This window comes from Rhea americana, unplaced genomic scaffold, assembly GCF_003343005.1.
Source record: "Rhea americana isolate MKP2758 unplaced genomic scaffold, rheAme1 scaffold_109, whole genome shotgun sequence".
Lineage (NCBI taxonomy): Eukaryota > Metazoa > Chordata > Aves > Rheiformes > Rheidae > Rhea > Rhea americana.
In genome coordinates, this window is record NW_028185139.1 from 1,786,487 (window position 1) to 1,804,995 (window position 18,509).

General features: G+C 38.7%; 2 protein-coding genes across 3 annotated transcripts in view; one reads left to right on the forward strand and one right to left on the reverse strand.

The window, feature by feature from the left end:
• Window positions 1–4,406, forward strand: part of AIDA (axin interactor, dorsalization associated) — a 30,232-nt gene extending 25,826 nt beyond the window's left edge. For both annotated transcript variants that reach the window (XM_085311867.1, XM_085311875.1), the window contains 2 exons: window positions 283–400; window positions 1,243–4,406. In XM_085311867.1, coding sequence (XP_085167993.1) covers window positions 283–400; window positions 1,243–1,339 — 215 coding nt within the window. In that variant the 3' untranslated portion in view covers window positions 1,340–4,406. The remainder of the gene's footprint in view (window positions 1–282; window positions 401–1,242) is intronic.
• Window positions 4,407–4,915: 509 nt separating this feature from the next.
• The window catches only part of MIA3 (MIA SH3 domain ER export factor 3), a 27,961-nt gene continuing 14,367 nt past the window's right edge, over window positions 4,916–18,509 (reverse strand). Inside the window, exons 7-29 of the mRNA XM_085311854.1 lie at window positions 17,364–17,495; window positions 16,075–16,096; window positions 14,311–14,399; window positions 14,083–14,160; window positions 13,847–13,957; window positions 12,979–13,050; window positions 12,664–12,768; window positions 11,703–11,825; window positions 11,470–11,593; window positions 10,534–10,589; window positions 10,363–10,453; window positions 10,089–10,227; window positions 8,772–8,873; window positions 8,618–8,678; window positions 8,462–8,497; window positions 8,294–8,361; window positions 7,919–8,016; window positions 7,703–7,834; window positions 7,425–7,493; window positions 7,219–7,295; window positions 6,998–7,075; window positions 6,214–6,370; window positions 4,916–5,814 (exon numbers count right to left, since the gene is read on the reverse strand). Coding sequence (XP_085167980.1) covers window positions 5,483–5,814; window positions 6,214–6,370; window positions 6,998–7,075; window positions 7,219–7,295; window positions 7,425–7,493; window positions 7,703–7,834; window positions 7,919–8,016; window positions 8,294–8,361; window positions 8,462–8,497; window positions 8,618–8,678; window positions 8,772–8,873; window positions 10,089–10,227; window positions 10,363–10,453; window positions 10,534–10,589; window positions 11,470–11,593; window positions 11,703–11,825; window positions 12,664–12,768; window positions 12,979–13,050; window positions 13,847–13,957; window positions 14,083–14,160; window positions 14,311–14,399; window positions 16,075–16,096; window positions 17,364–17,495 — 2,352 coding nt within the window. The 3' untranslated portion in view covers window positions 4,916–5,482. The remainder of the gene's footprint in view (window positions 5,815–6,213; window positions 6,371–6,997; window positions 7,076–7,218; window positions 7,296–7,424; window positions 7,494–7,702; window positions 7,835–7,918; window positions 8,017–8,293; window positions 8,362–8,461; window positions 8,498–8,617; window positions 8,679–8,771; window positions 8,874–10,088; window positions 10,228–10,362; window positions 10,454–10,533; window positions 10,590–11,469; window positions 11,594–11,702; window positions 11,826–12,663; window positions 12,769–12,978; window positions 13,051–13,846; window positions 13,958–14,082; window positions 14,161–14,310; window positions 14,400–16,074; window positions 16,097–17,363; window positions 17,496–18,509) is intronic.

The following is an 18,509-nucleotide window of genomic DNA, read 5'->3' on the forward strand; positions in this document are numbered from 1 at the left end:
CAGATAAAAATGCAGCAGTCTGCTCTGTTAGGTATTCAGCTGCTTTGTGGCCTTCTCAAATCATTGGACAAACCTTTGCCTATRTATGAGTAACTGAGCTGGGAGTGCAAGCTCACGTGAGTGTGATGAGCAGTGTAAGAACATGGTGTGTCTTTCAAGTAAGTTATGAAATCGTTGGAGATAATTCCCTCTGTTGTATGCAGAGCACCTTAATGGCAGATAAGTTTTTTGATAATTGTTGCCCATAATTGCTAACTTTCTAATAAACTACTTCCACTCCAGGTGCAGCTATTTTCTTTGAATTCAAACACTACAAGCCTAAGAAGAGGTTTACTAGCACCAAGTGCTTTGCTTTCATGGAGATGGATGAAATTAAACCTGGGGCAATTGTTATAGAACTGTAAGTGACTTGCGGTTATAGATGCCAAGGCAGGTGCTACAGAGGAAGTGAACTAGGCTTCAGTTACAGTGTGTTGCTTGTTGCATCGAGGAAGGTTTTACGGACTCATTGAATTGATTTCCATAAAAAAAAATTCTGCTTTTAATAAGAATGGAAGATAAAATGCTTTTAGACAAATAAAATGGCTGGAGACCTTTCTCAAAACTAGACTATTTCCAAATGAAATGCTGGTGTCTGTAACTGAATGAAGTTAACAAATTCTGTGTGGAAGTCTCATTTTGACCTTAGCTTGAGCATCAGATCAGTTATATAAGAAAATATTGAACTCTCGTGAACTTCTAGTACAGAACTTCTATAAAGAAAATACTATTTGAAGCGTTCAATGTTGATTTTAAAATTGAATTTTTATGAATGTAACTGTGTGGGTGAAGGTGTATTAAGGAAGGTTTTGGGTTCTGTTTGAGGAAGAGAGGGAACTTGCAATTCAGAGCATCTTTAAGTATTTAACTAATGTTGCCGTTGGCTGCAGTACTTCTGATGTACTGAATTAACTGGTACGATATTTCCTAGGATCCAGAGTATTATATCCAGAATTCTCCTTACAGAAAGATTACATGTATTTAAAAATTAAAATCTTTATTTTGCTAAAGTAATATTCAGAGAAAATACTGTTTGGAGTTTCTTCGTGTAAATCTATTCATTATTGTTCATTTCAGTAAATCCTAATGGATGTATTTGAAAGATTACAGCAATAGGATTTGGAGAGGAAAAGCTTTCTGGTATGCTTTCATTTTCCTACGTAGTCTTTGGCACCTACTAACTTAACTTCCTTGTTGTTACAGGTACAAAAAACCCACTGACTTTAAAAGGAAGAAATTGCAACTGTTGACCAAGAAACCACTCTACCTTCACCTCCATCAAACATTGCACAAGGAATGACCCTGTTTGTGAGACTTCTGTGAACTAAACCGCAAGTCATGGTAGCTGTGTGTAGTAGCCTTAGCCTCCAAGGGGCAGGAAAACGACTATATTCATGCCAGGAAGTCAAATGGGACCATCACACACTGCACAGCACTACTACAGGGTCAGAGGCAAGCCTACCATGCAAGTGCAAGTTTTTTTCCGTACCTTCCAGATACAGGTTTTTCTGAGAGCCCTGAAAAATGTTGACTGCTTTTCCTAATTTTGCTGTTCAGAATTTTTTACCTTAACCATTATTCTCCTTTGCCTCAAACTCCACTGAAGGATGGAGACTGCCCCTTTGCCAAACCTGTAGCAATAAAGATGCGGCAGGCCTACTAACCAGGTTACACTTGCTGTGCTATTGTAGTTCCTCTCATCTGCATTTCAGAGTCCTCTCTAAAGGACTGGATGGCAGAAAACCAGGAAAAGGACAAGGTGGGCGGGAAGGAGCTTGAGCTATCGCAAGTGATGTAAAATGAGGGAGAGGAGGATGCTGGGTCAAGGCTGGGAGATAAGCTTGCTTCAGAAGAGCTTGAGTCAGCTGGTCGTCTTTGGTCAGGCTAGGAGGAGGAGATGACTGCAGATGAGAAGACTGAACTATGATTTTAACAGCTAAATCTTAGTTCTTAGACTTGCCCGATCCACTCTTGCCAAGTTTTGGATAAAATATATATTGCAAACCTTTAAACCACAGTTACTCCCAGGTAGAGTTATTCTTTCTTCCTATGTCTTGTCACAGAACAGTTTGCAAAGATGGGTGGAGGAAGAAGAGAGGCTTCTTTTGGGGCCTCATGCTCATCTTAAGGGGGGGGATTTTACTGTTTTGGTGATAGCAGGACTGGCCCCTTAGCGTTCAACAGTGTCAATTTTCCAGAGCTTTTTAATAAAGTAGATCTGGCCAGCAGGTTGACCCACCTTTTACATGAAACTGCTGTTTTTTATGGAAACTGATTATATGCAGTTTTCTGCATATTTTGTGCAAGTCTGGAAACTTACTTTAAAATTACCTTTCTATGTAAGTAGATAGGATTATCCTTTATTTTCTATATTATTGATTCAGTGTGTAATGAGCTGCAGGACATTGGCTTATTATAACACAATTTCACTCACTTTTTGACCTAATAAAGGGACAGAAGTAGAACCCAGTCAAATCTTTCATATATTTGAATGGATATTTAATACAGTACTTTAAGGTTTGATATACTTCCTGCGTATCTAACTAGTGCCTAAATATTCTGCTATGCTAACAAAAGACCYAGCACCCAAAAGTGTCAAATGTTAGGGGTTTTTTTAAACAGTCTAGATGAAGATGTATTACTAATTCCTCTTCTCTGTCATGTAATGTTAGGATGTTGCAGAATGCTTTAAGAAAAAGGATGTTACTTCTCCTTGTGACCTATTTGTCTGTTCATAAGGAGATGTTCAGAATTCTTTTTGTTTTACCATATTGATTAGGATAAAAAGCAATTTCTGAATGTCCTTATCTTCTCTCTTTTCCTCTGTTCTGGCATACCCAAGGACTTAAATAATTGCATTAAGCGAGGAAAATTTAACTGTTTTGACAAAAACCAGCAACAGTTGCTCAAATTCCATTAATGGTTGGAAAAAAAAATTACAGAAGTAAAATTGTACTTTCCTGTTTACAGGTCTTTGAAAGACCCCCCCCCCCCAGTGGTATTGTATCTGATACTTCAGAATACCAAGCTCTAAAAAAAATATCCCTATGAGTTATGGCAATACCTCTGATTTGGGTGTACCAGATACCATACAAAAGGAGGATACATACATTCTGAAAAACTGAACAACAACAACAACAACAAAAAACTCAGCAATTTTACCCTTCAAACTGTGTAAAAAGGCTGGACAAATCCTGATGGAGCAAAACATTAGTTTAACTTCTACAGATGCAAATAAATCCGAGTTAATAGCTGTATTAATTTACCAACAGTGCTTTGCTGGTTCAGGCCTTTCTAACCTAGAAGTCTATAGCACCAGGCTTTTGCGTGACGCACATCTTGTCTTGCTCAGCAAGTGAACATGCTGTGGCTCTGTCCCTGGTCTGACATCCTACTGTTTCTTTTTTTCTTTTTTTTTTTAGCCTCACTCAATATGTGGTAAAAGCACTGAACTAGGTTGTGTGTGTTCTGCCTGTCACTAACAGTACGCTCACCCTCCTCCCGCTGCTCCCAGTGGATGATTCCTTCCAGCTGGAAGTTGTGTTAATGCTAACTACAGTAGGCAAGGGAAGAGACATCAACCATCATAAAACATTACGTTGGGGAAAGAAAAGATGCTAAACTAGCAGAATCTGACTTTCAAGTACATATGTTCAATGTGTATGTAATTAGCCACTATTCAAATTGAACATTTTCACTTGAATTACAAACCCACTGTTTCAGCTACTTACCGTGACTCTTCCCTAGCTTGTAGATGTCTGTGTTAACTCCAGTCATATGATGTCAAACTTTGAAGTATTTTTTGTTAAATACACAAGTAGCGCTTTGTATTTAACTAATTGTGAATTAATGTTTGTAGAGTGTGAAATACCATTTTTAAAGTTGCTTCTATCTAGCTTTCACATTTTTTTTCTGCAAACTGGCTTTCATTGAAAGGACTACTACTCCACAAAACACAAGCTCCTACATGTATTGTTTTATGCTTCAGTGATGTTCTATCTTGTCTTTCATCTTAAATCTAAAGCTTACTACTTGTACTGTAAGATTGTAACACCTACATGACAAGTTTAATGGCTGCTTGTACTCTGGCAGTAAAGCTATAATGGCCTTTCATTAGTTTTTTTTTTTTTTTAATTCCTGACAGACTGACAATTCCTGATGTCCTAACAGAGTACTGTTAAAACCGCTTAGTGTCTACATAATTGGCCTGCTATGCGCAATATTACACATGTCTACAAAGTGCTAACTTTACCTTCAGGGATTTCTTTGAACATCTGCAGGTATACAGCATTTTTAGAGTTATCCTGTGTTCTGTGTACATAAACTGATTTGAAGCAATATCTGTTAATATGGCTTACTTAAAACCACTCTGCTTGAGGATTTTTTTTTTTTTAATATAAAGCGAAAAACGCTGTAAAACACAGTTAAGGCCAGGGAAGCTGAATTGTTATTGAACATAAAAACTTAAACTCAGTTCTCAAACCCTGCTTAATATGCTGCTTTCTGCCCCTTCTCTTCTGAATGCTGTAGGAAGCCAGTTKTGAAAGCAGAAGAAAGTGGTTACTAAATTTCTTCATTTCTAGAATCATAGAGCCCTAAACTCTATTTCTGATCTAACCACATGATTGTGGCTTTCAAGAGCTCAGGCTGTCCGTAGTTTCCAGCACTACACTGCCTTTCAGTCAAGGTCTGCATCCCCCACTGTCTTCATCCATGAAGCGAGTCAGTAAGATTAACACAATCATTAATCTTACAACCTGTGCAACTACTCAGCCTTGATTCAGTTCTTAAACTTGATCCTGGCTCTAGCATTCTTTGGTTACATGACTGAAGCAATGTCCTTTCTGAATAAAAAAATGGCACTGGAACAAAAGTCTTGAGCACTTAGCAAAAGGAATTTCTTTTTATTATAACYTTCCTTTGAGTACAGTATCATTTGTGCTTCTGATCTCTGACCAGACATCTTGTTTTGTTTTTTTTTTTTTAAAAAAAAAAGTCCTTAGACTCCTCATGTAAACCCCTGGTCTACAATAACTGCAACTTAATGATGTGATGGAGAAGGCAGGTAAGATAGCATTTTACTTAAAAATTATTTCCACAGGAAATGATTTGATTTACATTTTTCACGAAATCAGTTCATTCACCAACTGGTTACATAGGCTACATTTAATTAAAACTAGCCACACAGGTACTTCCTTTCTATTGCACGTTTAGAGTAGGTTCAAGTCCATCACAAAAAAGTTCTTGCAGCCCAAGAGGATGGATGAGTTTAAGGTGATCATAAATGCACATAAGATGTCTATAGCAATTCGATAAAAATTAATCCTGCAAAAGCTGAAATATACTGAAATGAGACAAACTGCTTCAAAGAACCATCTTCTAAAGCCCTGACTGCAGGAAGTGTGCTAGAGTCCGTTCTGCTGAGCTGCTGATCACACTGCAGTTAGGGTTTCTGCGCTGGAGGCTGTGTATAGTCCTTTGAGCCTGCTGGTGGTGGTGGTGGTGGRGGGCTTGCTGGGTAGTCTCTAGGTCCTGATGGAGTCAAGTCTCTATTAGGAGAAGGCATATAGTCTCTTGAGCCAGGTGGGGATAGCCGTGGGCCTGGAGGATAATCTCTTGGGCCATAAGGACCTAGGGGTCGAAAAGGAGGATGCCCCCGTCCATATCCTCTTGGATCTGGAGGTGGTAGTGGGCCAGGAGGCAGATCTCTCATTCCTAAGGGTGGGCCAGGTAAGAAGTCTCGTACAGCTGGAGGTGGTAAGGGAGCACCACGAACTAGAAGGAAAGGAAGACATTGAGTTAAAAGAAATTTTGCTCAAATCTAAAAATATTAAGCTCCCACTTTGTTCCTCATTTTTTAAGTTGTTGAAGCATCTCTGGGGTGGGTCACTATCACATGCAGACTCCGCAGGCCATGAATTATATTCTAGTGCCTTTTGGCAGCTGTTTTCCAGTTTAGACTTAACAGGGAGAAACATCTAGAAACTAAGGAAGCTTTAAAAACAAAACAAAATGAAAAAAACACACACAACTTGTCCAGACCTACTGGGCAAGACAGGTAGCCCTCATGAAGAACAGGGAGGAAAGCTGTATGCTAAGAGAGGGTAGATTCTCAGTTCTGCAGTAGGCGTCTGAGTAGGAGATCAGTTTCAGCACAAGGGAATGGAACTATACCTAGGGGCCCAGGAAGAGGGCGAGGCCCAAAGTGCCCACGGAGAGATGCTGGTGGAGGTCCGTATCGAACAGGTGGTGGAGGTGGAGGTCCCATCACTGAAGAGGTCATGATAGGTGTCCCAGGGAAAGAAGGTGGGCCTTTCGGACTAATACTAGCCTGTGCAAGATTAGGTTAATACTTCAATGTATGACTCACTGCATCAGAGAAATAATGACACTGCTGAACACAATGATCACTCACCCAAACACCAAGAGATGGAAGAAAAAATATATATTAACCAAGTGGAAAACAGAAATCACTGCACCTTCRCTGCCCCTTTGCACAGAATGTTGCTTACACTACCTAGGAGTGAACACTTAGTCCTCCTGGGAGGACATTTTATCTAAAGAGCATTTCCATCCCTTTTAAAGTGTCCTTGACCACCCCTTTGGGCCTCAGAGCTCCCAGAACAGCCAGCAACCCTCCAAAGGTGAAGGGCCTGGCTTCTTATATTACATACGGAATAATGCTTAAATACCACAGGTAAGACAGCATCTTAGGATTACTCTTGTCACTCCAAAGTGAAGTGTTTGTCTGCAGTCCTTAACAAGAAAGATCTAATTTGCTCCAGTCCATGAAAATGAGACAGCAACTATTCATCATTAAAGAGACCTTTTGAGTTAARAGGTATAAGCCGTTGGTTAGTTTTGCAGAGCATTTTGTTACTTGCAGTCCAGAACACCAAGCCTGTTACTCCTCTCCACCAAAGCAGAGGAACACCATTTTCAGCCTGTGAATACTCACTGTAGCTGGTTCAATAGGTGAAGATGAATCAGTAGTTACAACACAGGGGGCTTCAGACTCTTTGAGAGTAGTGGGCTGCTTTTTTTTTTTTTTTTTTTTTGACAGCAAATAAGGATAGTGACAGGATACACACAAGACAGAACATAATACTGTTAAAAAAGCAGGAAGTACAGTAAATCATGTATTAGAAATGCTTCCTGAAGTAGTTTTTTCCAGCTTACCACTCCATCCATTGTTGCAGAAGGAGAGGAGGTTCTTGGCGCAGTACCAATCAGGGATGCTACCACAGGCCCAAGATCTGTAGAGAGAGCCACAATTGCRTGCCTTACCATGCGTTGGGCAAAAGGAACACGTTTTTTCAAATTTCACTTCTGAAGTGAGAGAACAACCGTGTGAGTTGCAGTTGGCTGCACGCCACATAACTTACCAGGGACAGACATCCTTCCAGATAGCTCTGGTGGCCTTCGTGGAGCAGAGGGGCCATCTACCACTGCACCTTAAGGAAAACAAGAAACCCCTAGAGCCTAACCAACACATRCCCGAGCTATTTCTATTAAAAAAAACAAAATAAACAAAAAACCCAACATGTTTATTATAAAGCAGGTATCAGAACATACACTACCCCCAGAATCAGACCAGAACTTAGCATTCTTGGGATTTTAGCATGAGAGATACTGATGACAGAAAGGAAACTTCACTGCTTACCAAATTCACCTCTTGAGCCTTCCCTTCGAGGAGCAGAAAGGGGACGACCAGAAACTTCAACCATCTGTGTGGGGGAAGGATTTCCTCCACTCACAGGTGATGGGCCAAAAGAGCCATCCCGGCTTAAGGGCCCTACACAAAAGAAAAAACAGTATTTGATTTACTTCTCTAGCCTGACTCAAAGACCAAAGTTTAGGGAAAAACAGCAGCATTTACCTCTTCGTGGAGGGACCTGGCGATCAGGTCTGCCTGGAGTTGGCTTGACAAGTAAAGGTCTTTGAAGCATAACAATTTTTTGGTTCACTTCTATTAATCTAATTTAAAAAAAAAAAGTTTTTTTTTTCAAATAATAACGTGCAAGTTATTTGTTATGATGTAACACTATCATAAACAAGCTGCATTGTGAAACATTAGAGCTTTTCACCAAGAGATTGTATTTACACCATCAAAACAAATTAACCAGTTTAAAATTAGTACTCAGATGTGCACGGCACATTCCAGGCTAACGAGTACTTACATAGTTCGTGCTTCTCTCCTAAGCAGCACAGRGTATGTTCAAAAAGCAATACGAATGATCTGTCTTGTACTTACTTTTGCCTCAGGTTGGCTGCTTCTCTTTTTTCTTCAGCTAAAGCTCTCTCAGCAGAGCGGGCAATAAGCTGTTAGGGGAAAATATTGCCAACTGAATTAACTGCACCAGCCTGAAGCTAAATGCAAAGTGTTTGCTTTATATAGTCAGAAAAGGAAGAACATCCTTACCCAATTGTCATGTGCCTTTTTCTCGTGAGCAGCAATCTGAGAAGAATTTAAGTGTTTTAGCTTATTTTTCCCAAAAAATAATATTGCCAACAACTCACAACAAAGCATTAAAAAGAAGTAAATTGTGATGCAATAATAAGGAAGCAGGAAATTTACCTGATTTTTGTAAGATCTTTCTGTTTTTTGCAATTCTTCTTCCATATCTTGAATCCTTTGCCTGTCAAGAAAAAGCGGGAGGAGAAGGGCTTAAGTGAATTTTCTTCAACAGCTAAAATAAAGGAAAACAACAATCTTAAGAAACTGAAGTTACTTGTAAACTTTCACTTCCTCAATGGCCAGCACTGCTTTTTCATCTGCAGCAGACAATTTCTGCTCCTTCTCCTGGCGCTCATACTCTTCCTGGGTCAGTTTTCTATATAGAGGGAAAAAAAAGTGTACATATGTGTATGTATACACACATACACACATGTATGTATGGACACACAGCCTTTTTAACCGTATAGTTCATCACTACTTGCACTTTTAATATTTTGCTAGTGGTATCATGTCTTACAATAGCTATCCCATAAAAATGAAACCATTAAACTAATACGTTAATTATTGCTAATAACCAATTCAACATAAGCCATTTCCTTAGCTACACGTGGAAACAATTTTCTGCAAAAAAAAAAAAATCTGGGAAATTCTTTCATTCAAAACAAAAGGTAGCAATGGGCAATGTAACTTCCTAAAAGTTTTGGAAAGAATATAAATCCTTCAGTTACAGAGGTCAAGAGGAAGTTTTTCATGAAAGGTGAGTTATCCTTTACCTCCCTATTATGTGTTTACTACATCAGGATGCTGAGTAAAAAGATCAGTCAGCTTCACTTTTGAGCCTCAACACTTTAATTCGTTCCAACCTTTTGCTTCGGCCCAAAACTCACTTGAGCTTTAGAACTTTCAACTGCTTCTCTATCAGAATTTCAATTTACTGGAAGAATTTTTTAGATGAAAATCTGAATCATATCTCAGATTTCTCCCACAAAATTGAGATAGTGTTATAGACATTTCAACAAGTTAATAAAAACAAATGAGGCATGAATACAACTGACATACACAGCTAGTTCTTCACTCCCAGTAATTAACTCATTTCAGCTATTGCTATGAATCCAACCTTAACTTAGTCCTTTGAAAAATGCAAAAAGCTCACAAGACTAAAATAATAAGTTCCTACATTACGAAAGTTAGAGTCATCAAACTGAGGCACGAAATAACTGAAACAATCTTAATCAACGGTCACCATTTTCTCCTTGTCATTTTTAAACAAGAAGACACACCGACCACAGAGTTTGCAGACCAAGCTACTTGGTCTGAAGTTTCACCTGTTTCCCTCCAAAAATTTTTTTAGGCTAGAGACAATATTGGGGGTGAGGGGAGAGTTTTTGAGAACTTGTGGAATGGCAAAAAGAAAAAAGAGAAAAAAAAGGAGTAAAAAATTTGGGCTAGGTTCAATCATACTGAAGCAGTAGCTATCACCACTCATTCAATACAACTTGAAGTCACTTGTGCCTACTGAGCAAAGATCAGCAGGCACAACAGTGCATGTCATACAATATGCTCTCTTGTAGAAAAATAATGGAAGGCTTACTTCTGGAGTGCCATCTCTTTCTGCTGGTAAAGTTCATTGAGAATCTCCACTTTCTGCTGTAATGTTTTACATTCATTTTCCAGTCGAGCTTTGGCTGACTGCAGCGAACAGGAGTCGTGTTCTAATTTTTTTATTTGTTCTGTTAGAGAAACAAGGGCAGGTAAGGAAGTCAAGGGAGTTGCTATGAGAACTGTTATGCCGCTAAAGTGTTCTAATGTTTCTTTTTAAACTACAGACAGAATTTTACAGCAAGCAATTCTTTTGCTAAGGCTACCTTCTAGCTCATGTCTTGCTGTTACTTCATCACTCAGTTTGGATTGCAGAAGATCTCTATCTTCTTCAACTATGGATAACATAGTTTTTACCTGAAAAGCAGAGCAAGAAGTTATCATCGTAGATACAGTAGTAATGGAGCTGCATTTATTAGATATTTTTTGCAGCATACCCTTGAGACATCCATCATTTGCTTTATCTGAGTCTTCATCTTCTCACTCTCATTGTCTAAGAAAAAAAAAAAAGTATATTTTCCCCCATTTCTTAACCTTAATTCCCCAGAATCAAAAGATATTAAAAACAGCGTTCACCACTTTTTAAACTGGCATAAGTTTCTTTACATGTTGAAACAAAGGGGAAGCGGGGGAAAAACACACAGTAGTAATTTTCTGATATTGCAATTCAAAGACCAGCACAACAGGACTAGAAGATTTCTTCCAAAAGGCATTCAGAAGGTTCTTTTCTGTCACTGCTAGCCACCACACTAATATTAACGTGAATGCAGTATCTGCTATTAGAAATAGTATTTGAGAATCAAGAACTGGGAATTTCCAGTCCACAGATGATGTAAGGTTAAAAGAAAAAGATGAAGAAAAAAAGAAGAAAAAAAGAGTCTTCAAAACCAGAGATTTAGCAAATATTAATCACAGGAAGGATTCTACATGTCCTAAATAGTTTTGAAAAGTTCTATTTCAGTCTTTCAGCCTTAAAAAATGTGATTATCTAAAGTAGTTACATATGCTGAGATATCCACGGTAGTTCTACAAAAAATAAACCTAGCATAACAACAAAGCTGAGATTCTCAGATTTTGCAGTGGTCTTACCTGCTAATCTTTATGCCCTTCATCTCTATAACTCTGCCATTACATTTACAATACACCTAAACATGATTCTGAAATCAACTATGAGCCTTTTAACCATTTTCTCCCCTTGGAGTTGGCAGGTATTTTGTGTTGTTTGAGGATTAAACCTGTCAGTCTCTTAACTCATTAGCAGCTATACGCATAGATTCTCCCTGTTCCTCACGATACAACATGAACATACCACCTTTATTATATGCTTTAATCTATCATATGTGTTTAATAGCCAACAAGTAGGATTACTGTACCTGGTAACTCTCCATTGGCCAGGTCGTCTCCTGTACTCCATTCGTGCCCATCATCATCCTTCTTAGCCTCAGAGGCAGGAGCTACGTCAAGCTGCTTCAGCTGCATAATGCAGTTAGTTAAAACCTAATGAAGAAATTGAAGGATCACTCAAGGAGAATTGCTCTGTATTTTGTAAAATATTCCACACTATTTTACAGTGTGTAATATTCAAAGCTTGTTAAAAAGAAATTACTTCAATTTCATTTTCCTTGTAGGCGAGTGCTTCTTCTATGTCTTTCTGAGACTTCTGATACAATTTAATTTGCTCACTGAGTTCAGTATGTCTCTCACTCCAACCTTCAGCTTCTTTTAGTAGCTGTATGAAGAACCAAAAAAGGGTGATTTTTTTGTTTTATTTTTAGTACAGGATAGATGCAGTTCAAGTCTATTACTACCAGCTCTGGTGATAATTGATAACCAAAGGTCACAGAAAAAGCATAAGCTTCACAATTATCACATTCACAATATCACTATTTTCACTAGGTTCACTAATTTCACTAATATCACAATTATCACTAATCTACTACGGAACTKGCTGTTGGAAATCTTTCTACAATTTATAGTACTAGGCACTTCTACAAATTCGATGTTTTTTCATCCAATATTCCAACATTAGAATCAAACTGCTCACATGCTTCAAAAAATAATAGGAATTAACTGCAATCCAGCGGCAACTAAACCACTTAAGTCCTTAAAATGACAATTACTTCATAAATGGAGARAAAGAACAGGTATTTGCAATTGAGCTGTAGAAGGACAGTCATGATATTTCAAGGCTAAAGGGCCTGCCTATCTACCTTAGCTTCAGAACTGCTTCTTAGCAATTCCTTAGTGTGACTTTCTTCAGTTTCATCCCCAGATGGCATCTCCTGATCATAGGGACCATCATATCAATATAGATTTTCTATGAAGTTACTGATAAAAACTGAATCACTGGAACTGGCAAAGCTGTCATAATGGAAACACATGGTTCATTTGCACAAAAACCCTATTACAACAAGCAGTTTATCATAATACTATGAAATATGAAATTCTGACATGTTAAGAAACGGAGGAGAAAGTCAGACTGAAATTATACTCACGAGAACTAGGAAAAACATCCAAACATTTCATTCAAAGAAGAAACAAATTTGCCTGGCCTGGGAATAACTTACTTGTTCCTTGCTCTTTTTCAGCCTAGCATTCTCTTCCTGCACATGATGTAGCTCAGATTTCACCTTTTCTTCATTTAGCTTAGCTTCATTAAGGGCTATCTGCACCTATGTATTAAACAAAAATGAGCAAAAAATACAAAAGTCAAACTGTAATGGAATAAGAGTTACCTATTGCTTGGTAACATATAAAGATATACATGCAGAAACAACCTGAAATTTGGCAAGCTATCGTCTGCCATTAGGTCTTAGACGTGAGTTTTCCCGGTACAAGAACTTGTACCTATGAACATTGAGAACATGTAGGTAATATTTTACCTCTGAAAGCTCTGCAGAATGCACACTGACAACCTCTTGAAGTTTCTCCAAGGACTTCTGGGTTTCAGAGATCTATATAAGAAAAATATGAGCAGTGGTACATGCCTGGTACATGCCCTAGCCTATGTAATTATTTTATCTGTATATTTTGTAAGCATAAAAATAAATTCAAAGCACTAACCAATCCCTATTTAGAACAACCACTGGATTAGTAGCACAGTGCTGCCTTATCAGCAACATAAAACATAAAAACAAACTGGAGGTTAGAATCAACCTCCCCTTGTGACTCTGCCTGTCTGTGGCTAGGAAAGTTCCGAGTATATCTGCAGTCTAGAACCAAAGTACTACATCATGCTACTGTTATTAGCAACAACTTTTGATCAAAACACCCACCACCAAAGAACTTGTTGGAACTTACCATTATTAGAACAAAACAAAAGGGGGTAGGGGGGAGGAAAACTGGAAGACCTACAGACAACAACAACAAGGGGCAGCTCAAAGAGTCTCTCTTACTACAGAACTAGGTGCTTCTTCTCAGCAAAAGAAAATTTCTCACAACAATCTCAAAGCCTCGGTCCATATTTTTAAAGAACTTCCCGGCTTTGGTAGAAAGTACTAGACCAGCCCAAGACTGGAGTACATCTGTTTACGTGTGAAGGCATATAACCACAGATGTTCATCAACATTTTACAGAATCAATATTAATTTCAGTTCATCCCAAGTTTAAAGGGGCCAATTCATTTCAGTTCTCCTTCTGAAGTGGTTCATCTTGTTTGCTCTGCCTCTATCTATTCACCCATCAGAGGGTGACTAGCTTTAAGGCACATAAGTTAAGGACAATATAAGACATCAGTGTGATTGCTCTTACCTTGCTCTGTTTCTTCTCATTCTGTTTTCTCTCCGTTTCAAGCATTGTGTGTAGGTTTTTTACTTTGTCACCAAGCAGACGATTTGTTTCTTCCAGCCCTTTGACAGTATCCTAAAAACAAAGGACACGTGACTGCTAAAGCAAGTTCTTTTATTAATGTCTTTATTTTCAGTACAACAATGGAATGAGTTGTTGACAATGGCCATTCAGTACAACAAGAATGAACTGTATGTTACCTTAAGCTCTGCAGCTTCATCTGAGAACACATTTTTTTGTTCTTGGGCCACTTTCACTGATTCCTTTGCTTCCTTTATCTAAGTACAGAAACAATCAACAGAACTGAGAAAACAGTCAACATAATGTTCAATAAGAACAGAAAACTTTTAAAAATAGATGTTGCATTGACTGTGTCATTAAAGCAAAAATAGAAAACTATGAGACATGATAAGAACACAGAATAATACCTTTTTATCATACTCTGATATCTTTTCTAGGATTTCTGTTTTTTCTTGTAGCAGGTTTTTAATCTTTTCAGCAAGTTGTTTTTCAGTCACTAGGAAGAAAAAGAAAGATTGCAGTAATTGTTCTTCCTGGAAGAAAATTCAGAGCTACCATTACTATCACTTCAGAGAATGTTTTCAAGTAGGGACAAAAGCACAAATCAGGATACTGTCAGTTCCCTGGCAATCAGCCCCTTCTGCAGAAGTCTAAGTATCTTGAGCTTTCATTTAAAGTTAGGACTCTAAACAACTTGAGACAGGTAAGCACCAAACACTGACACAAAGCATATAACTCTTGCACCTGCTTCATAGAAGCCAGTCACAGAATGCACACTAGAGCAGACTGAGGTGCTTGCTATACCTAGATGACATATGTTCAAGGGAAGAACTGCCAGTGAGGATGTCAGAGCACCCTCAGACCTGGAGCTCTGAGACTCAAGGAGATGCAAACACCTTCCATAACAACCAGTTCTTTCTGCTGTGCTGAAACCAAGACTTCAGTAAGCAAAGAATAGGACAAAGCTTTGAAAGATCTACTGTGAACAGAAAGATGCTGTCAGCTAGCAGATGGCATCACTAAGCCTCAAAGATCTGCACGCTTTTCTAACAGACACTGTTTCTGGATCTCACAAAGGGTTGTGATCAAGCAACAATTTTCCAAGGCATACATGTGTTTCTCCATCTAAACAGCTTGCCAATCCATCTTTTGGATTCAATGCTTAACATAAATTACCTTATTGCAAATTAATTTAGAAGCAGCATCCAATTAGCATTCTTTTTCAAGCCCCAAACCGCCCCCGTATTTGACCGTCCCAAGCCCCATTTGCCTCACAGCAAAGCCTGCAGCTCAAACATTAGTTGTTCCAGCTGCACCCTACAGGTTGCAATGGCAACTGCTACTCCTCCTTCCTCTCCCACATCAGGGCTTTTGGACTACAGGATTCTCGTCCCTTGCTGCTCTGATGAGAGGAGAGGCAACAATCAATTGCTGAGAGATACAAGATGCAGTTTAAATGAGGCATGAATCCCTGCATTAACTTGGTCTCCAGACTTTACTACTGTGATGAAGAGTGGATAATAGATTTTACTAGTGGGGTTCCAAATGAAGTCTGTATTTTAATGTATTTTATCACTGTTAATAAACTATTTCAGATAGGGATTTTTATAACAAAATGAACTTTATCATGCTTGAAGAATACTTGCTCTTAGCTTTCGTAGTTTCTATGCTCTAATATACAAAACAATATTTTGAAATAAAAAGAGGATTAAACGTATGTTCTTCACTTTTTTATGAATGGCTGCTAAGTAGTATTTATACCCTCAAGACTGGTATTTTTCCTCCTGAATATTTATTTTACAGCACAGAAATAGATACTGCTTTTTGCAAGAAGGAACAAGCAAAAGCAGATTCACCATTAGTCAGAACACCAAAACAAACTCTGTCCCACTGCCACCTTAGCAGGTAATCAAAAGATGACATTTAAGTTTCATAGAGTGGACAAGTTTCCTCGCCCTTATCTTTAATTTGCAGACGTGGGCTGCATCATTTCTCCTCAGGCAACCACATTCCATACCCTTAGCTTTAAACGTATATCATCTATAGGCCTTACACTTAACATTCTCCCGGAAAATGAGGGTAGATTAACATTTGGTCATCAGAAAATGTTAAAAACTTGTATAGGCATAAACATAAGCATCAAGTACACTGAAAAGTACAGAGAAACTCACCTTGATACATTCTACTCTTTACCTATGGAAAAAAAGGAAAAAAGCATTTAGCTGTAAAGTGGTAACTGAAAACTTTTATTTGTTTTGCCTACAAGGAAAAACCATCATCACTTATACATGGATTAAAGAAGCATATGGAAAGTTCTGAACATCCATCACTGCCAACAAGAGTGTTGAATAACACTACACAAACAAGCTTAAGCAGTTTTCTAATAAAAGCTTCTAGGTTAATGCCCTATCTTTGGTAAGTAAAGGTCTGATTACTCTGGCACTAAAAGGATACAAATAACAGACCTCATCCACGCTCCCATAAAGAACATCAATCCATTTTTAATCAGATAACAATCATGAACTTTCAAATATGAACGATACTTGCACCCCACTTTTGTTTCACCATTTAAAAAGGAAGGTATGTTTGCATGGCCACTGCTCATTTCAAAATAAACACCATTAAAGAAGAAATGCAGAAGCTATTCTTTTTCTTGTGTTTCAAATGTAAAAAGCTGTTAATATGTAACTGATCTAGTTCATTAAATATCAGAGCTAGAGAAATGAAAAAACATATTGGTGTTGTTCCAGATAATATTTAGTTTTAATATATTTTTATAAAGCAAAGAAAGTATTCTATAGTTTTCAAGCATATATCATCAATGAACTTGACAACTGAAAAGAATTCATCTTAATTGTTTTTCATATATTCATTCCCAAGGCAATACACTGATAAATTTGAGAGGTGGGATTTTTCTTGAACAGAAAATTATCTGTGTAGAGAAGAGGGTAACAAATGCAAACTGAGGAACAGATTAGGGAAGGGGCTCTGCAGTCAGAAGGAAAACAAGGTTCTTAGGTTTCCAGATGTGGTATCTGCAGTTAAAAGCAACTGAACAACATAGTGGTGGTGGTGTGTGTGTGGGGGGGGGGGGAGATTAACTGCTTGTTTTGGAGATTGTTAGCAGTAGGCTCAAAGCAAAAGGGAAGGCATCTCATCTAAAAGACATACTGACTCTTTCTTCAGCCTTCTGGTTTTACACCACACTCCCCTATTTTGCCTTGGAAACTGACTCTTACTAAGAAATTAACAGCTAAAGGGAACACTTTCTTAATTTGAATAACTTCAGTTATTAAGCCCAGCATTAAGTTTGTATTAATTATCTAAATGGAAAAAGTAAAAATGCAGAAGACTAGATATTGCTTCGACACCAGCAGTGTCGAAGCATAGTTTAAATCATACAAAAAACCCACTCAGTGAGTTAAATATCAGCAGGCTTGCAAGTACAAAGCATACTCACTGAAAGGCAGGTTCTCCAGAAGATTATAGCAAGTGTAGCAATTCCCACTAAGGCAGTGATAATGATAGGCTCCCATGGAAGTCCATGGAAATCAGGCCCAGGACGGATATCCTCAGGCAGGGCAGCAACCAACTAAAAACCAACAACATTGACAACTATGATATGAAATATGTTTTAATTAAATACTCAGGTAAAATGTGTAGTCTGAAAAATGTATTTCTTGCTCTCAATAAAATCAGAGAACCATCTAGAGCTTTCCTRGATCTGTCTCCAAATGCAGTAAAGAACATTTGAAGAGAACGAAAAAATACAAACTTAAAATGAAAACCAAAGCAAACCACAAAGCAGTCTAGTGCCTGCATTACTATGCAAGAGTATGAATATCTGAAAGACACCTGCCAGTAACAATCAGCAGTCAAAAAAATAGGCCGTTATGTCAAAATAAGCTGACGTGACATTTTGCGTTAGAAAACACTAACAGTTATGAGATACATTTCAAAATAAAACTGTAAGGATAGAAAAATATTTAAAGAACAGCTTCACATCTGGACGTTGAAAACAATCCAGTGAAAATGGCTTCAATCTTTTCCCAAGTATTAGGCTCACAAGTCTCTCTCTGAAGACCATAAAGGTGCTGGCTACAAAAAGGTGCAACTACCTGGTACAGGTATGCTGATATGAAAATGGCTCTTGGTAAATAAACCATATGACATGCATCACAGAAATTGCTCCCTCCTCCTTGGTCAGAATTCACACAAGCACAAAAATAAATTTTGGGCCTCCCAGGGCCAAATCTAGGGCTGCCAAACCTAGGAAAGCGCTCTTATCTTAGCAAACACCCTCCCTCCCAAAGTGTCAGGGTGCGACGAGCTGCCACACAGCAATTTCTCGCCACGTTTACAACACAGACGCCTCCGCTCGCTCGGGGGCTGCCCTAAATCGAAGTTAGGGGTGAGGAAGAACAGCTCCTTGCTGAGGGTGGGGATGAGCCAGCGCACCAAGTCACCCGCCTCGGGGACACGGAGCAAGACCCGCCTCGGCCCTGCAGGCTCCGTGTCCCCGAGGCGGGTCACTCGGTGCCTCGAGCCCGATCGGGGGCGCCCCGCCCCGCGCCCCCTCCCCGGCTCGACGCGGCCACCCGCGCGC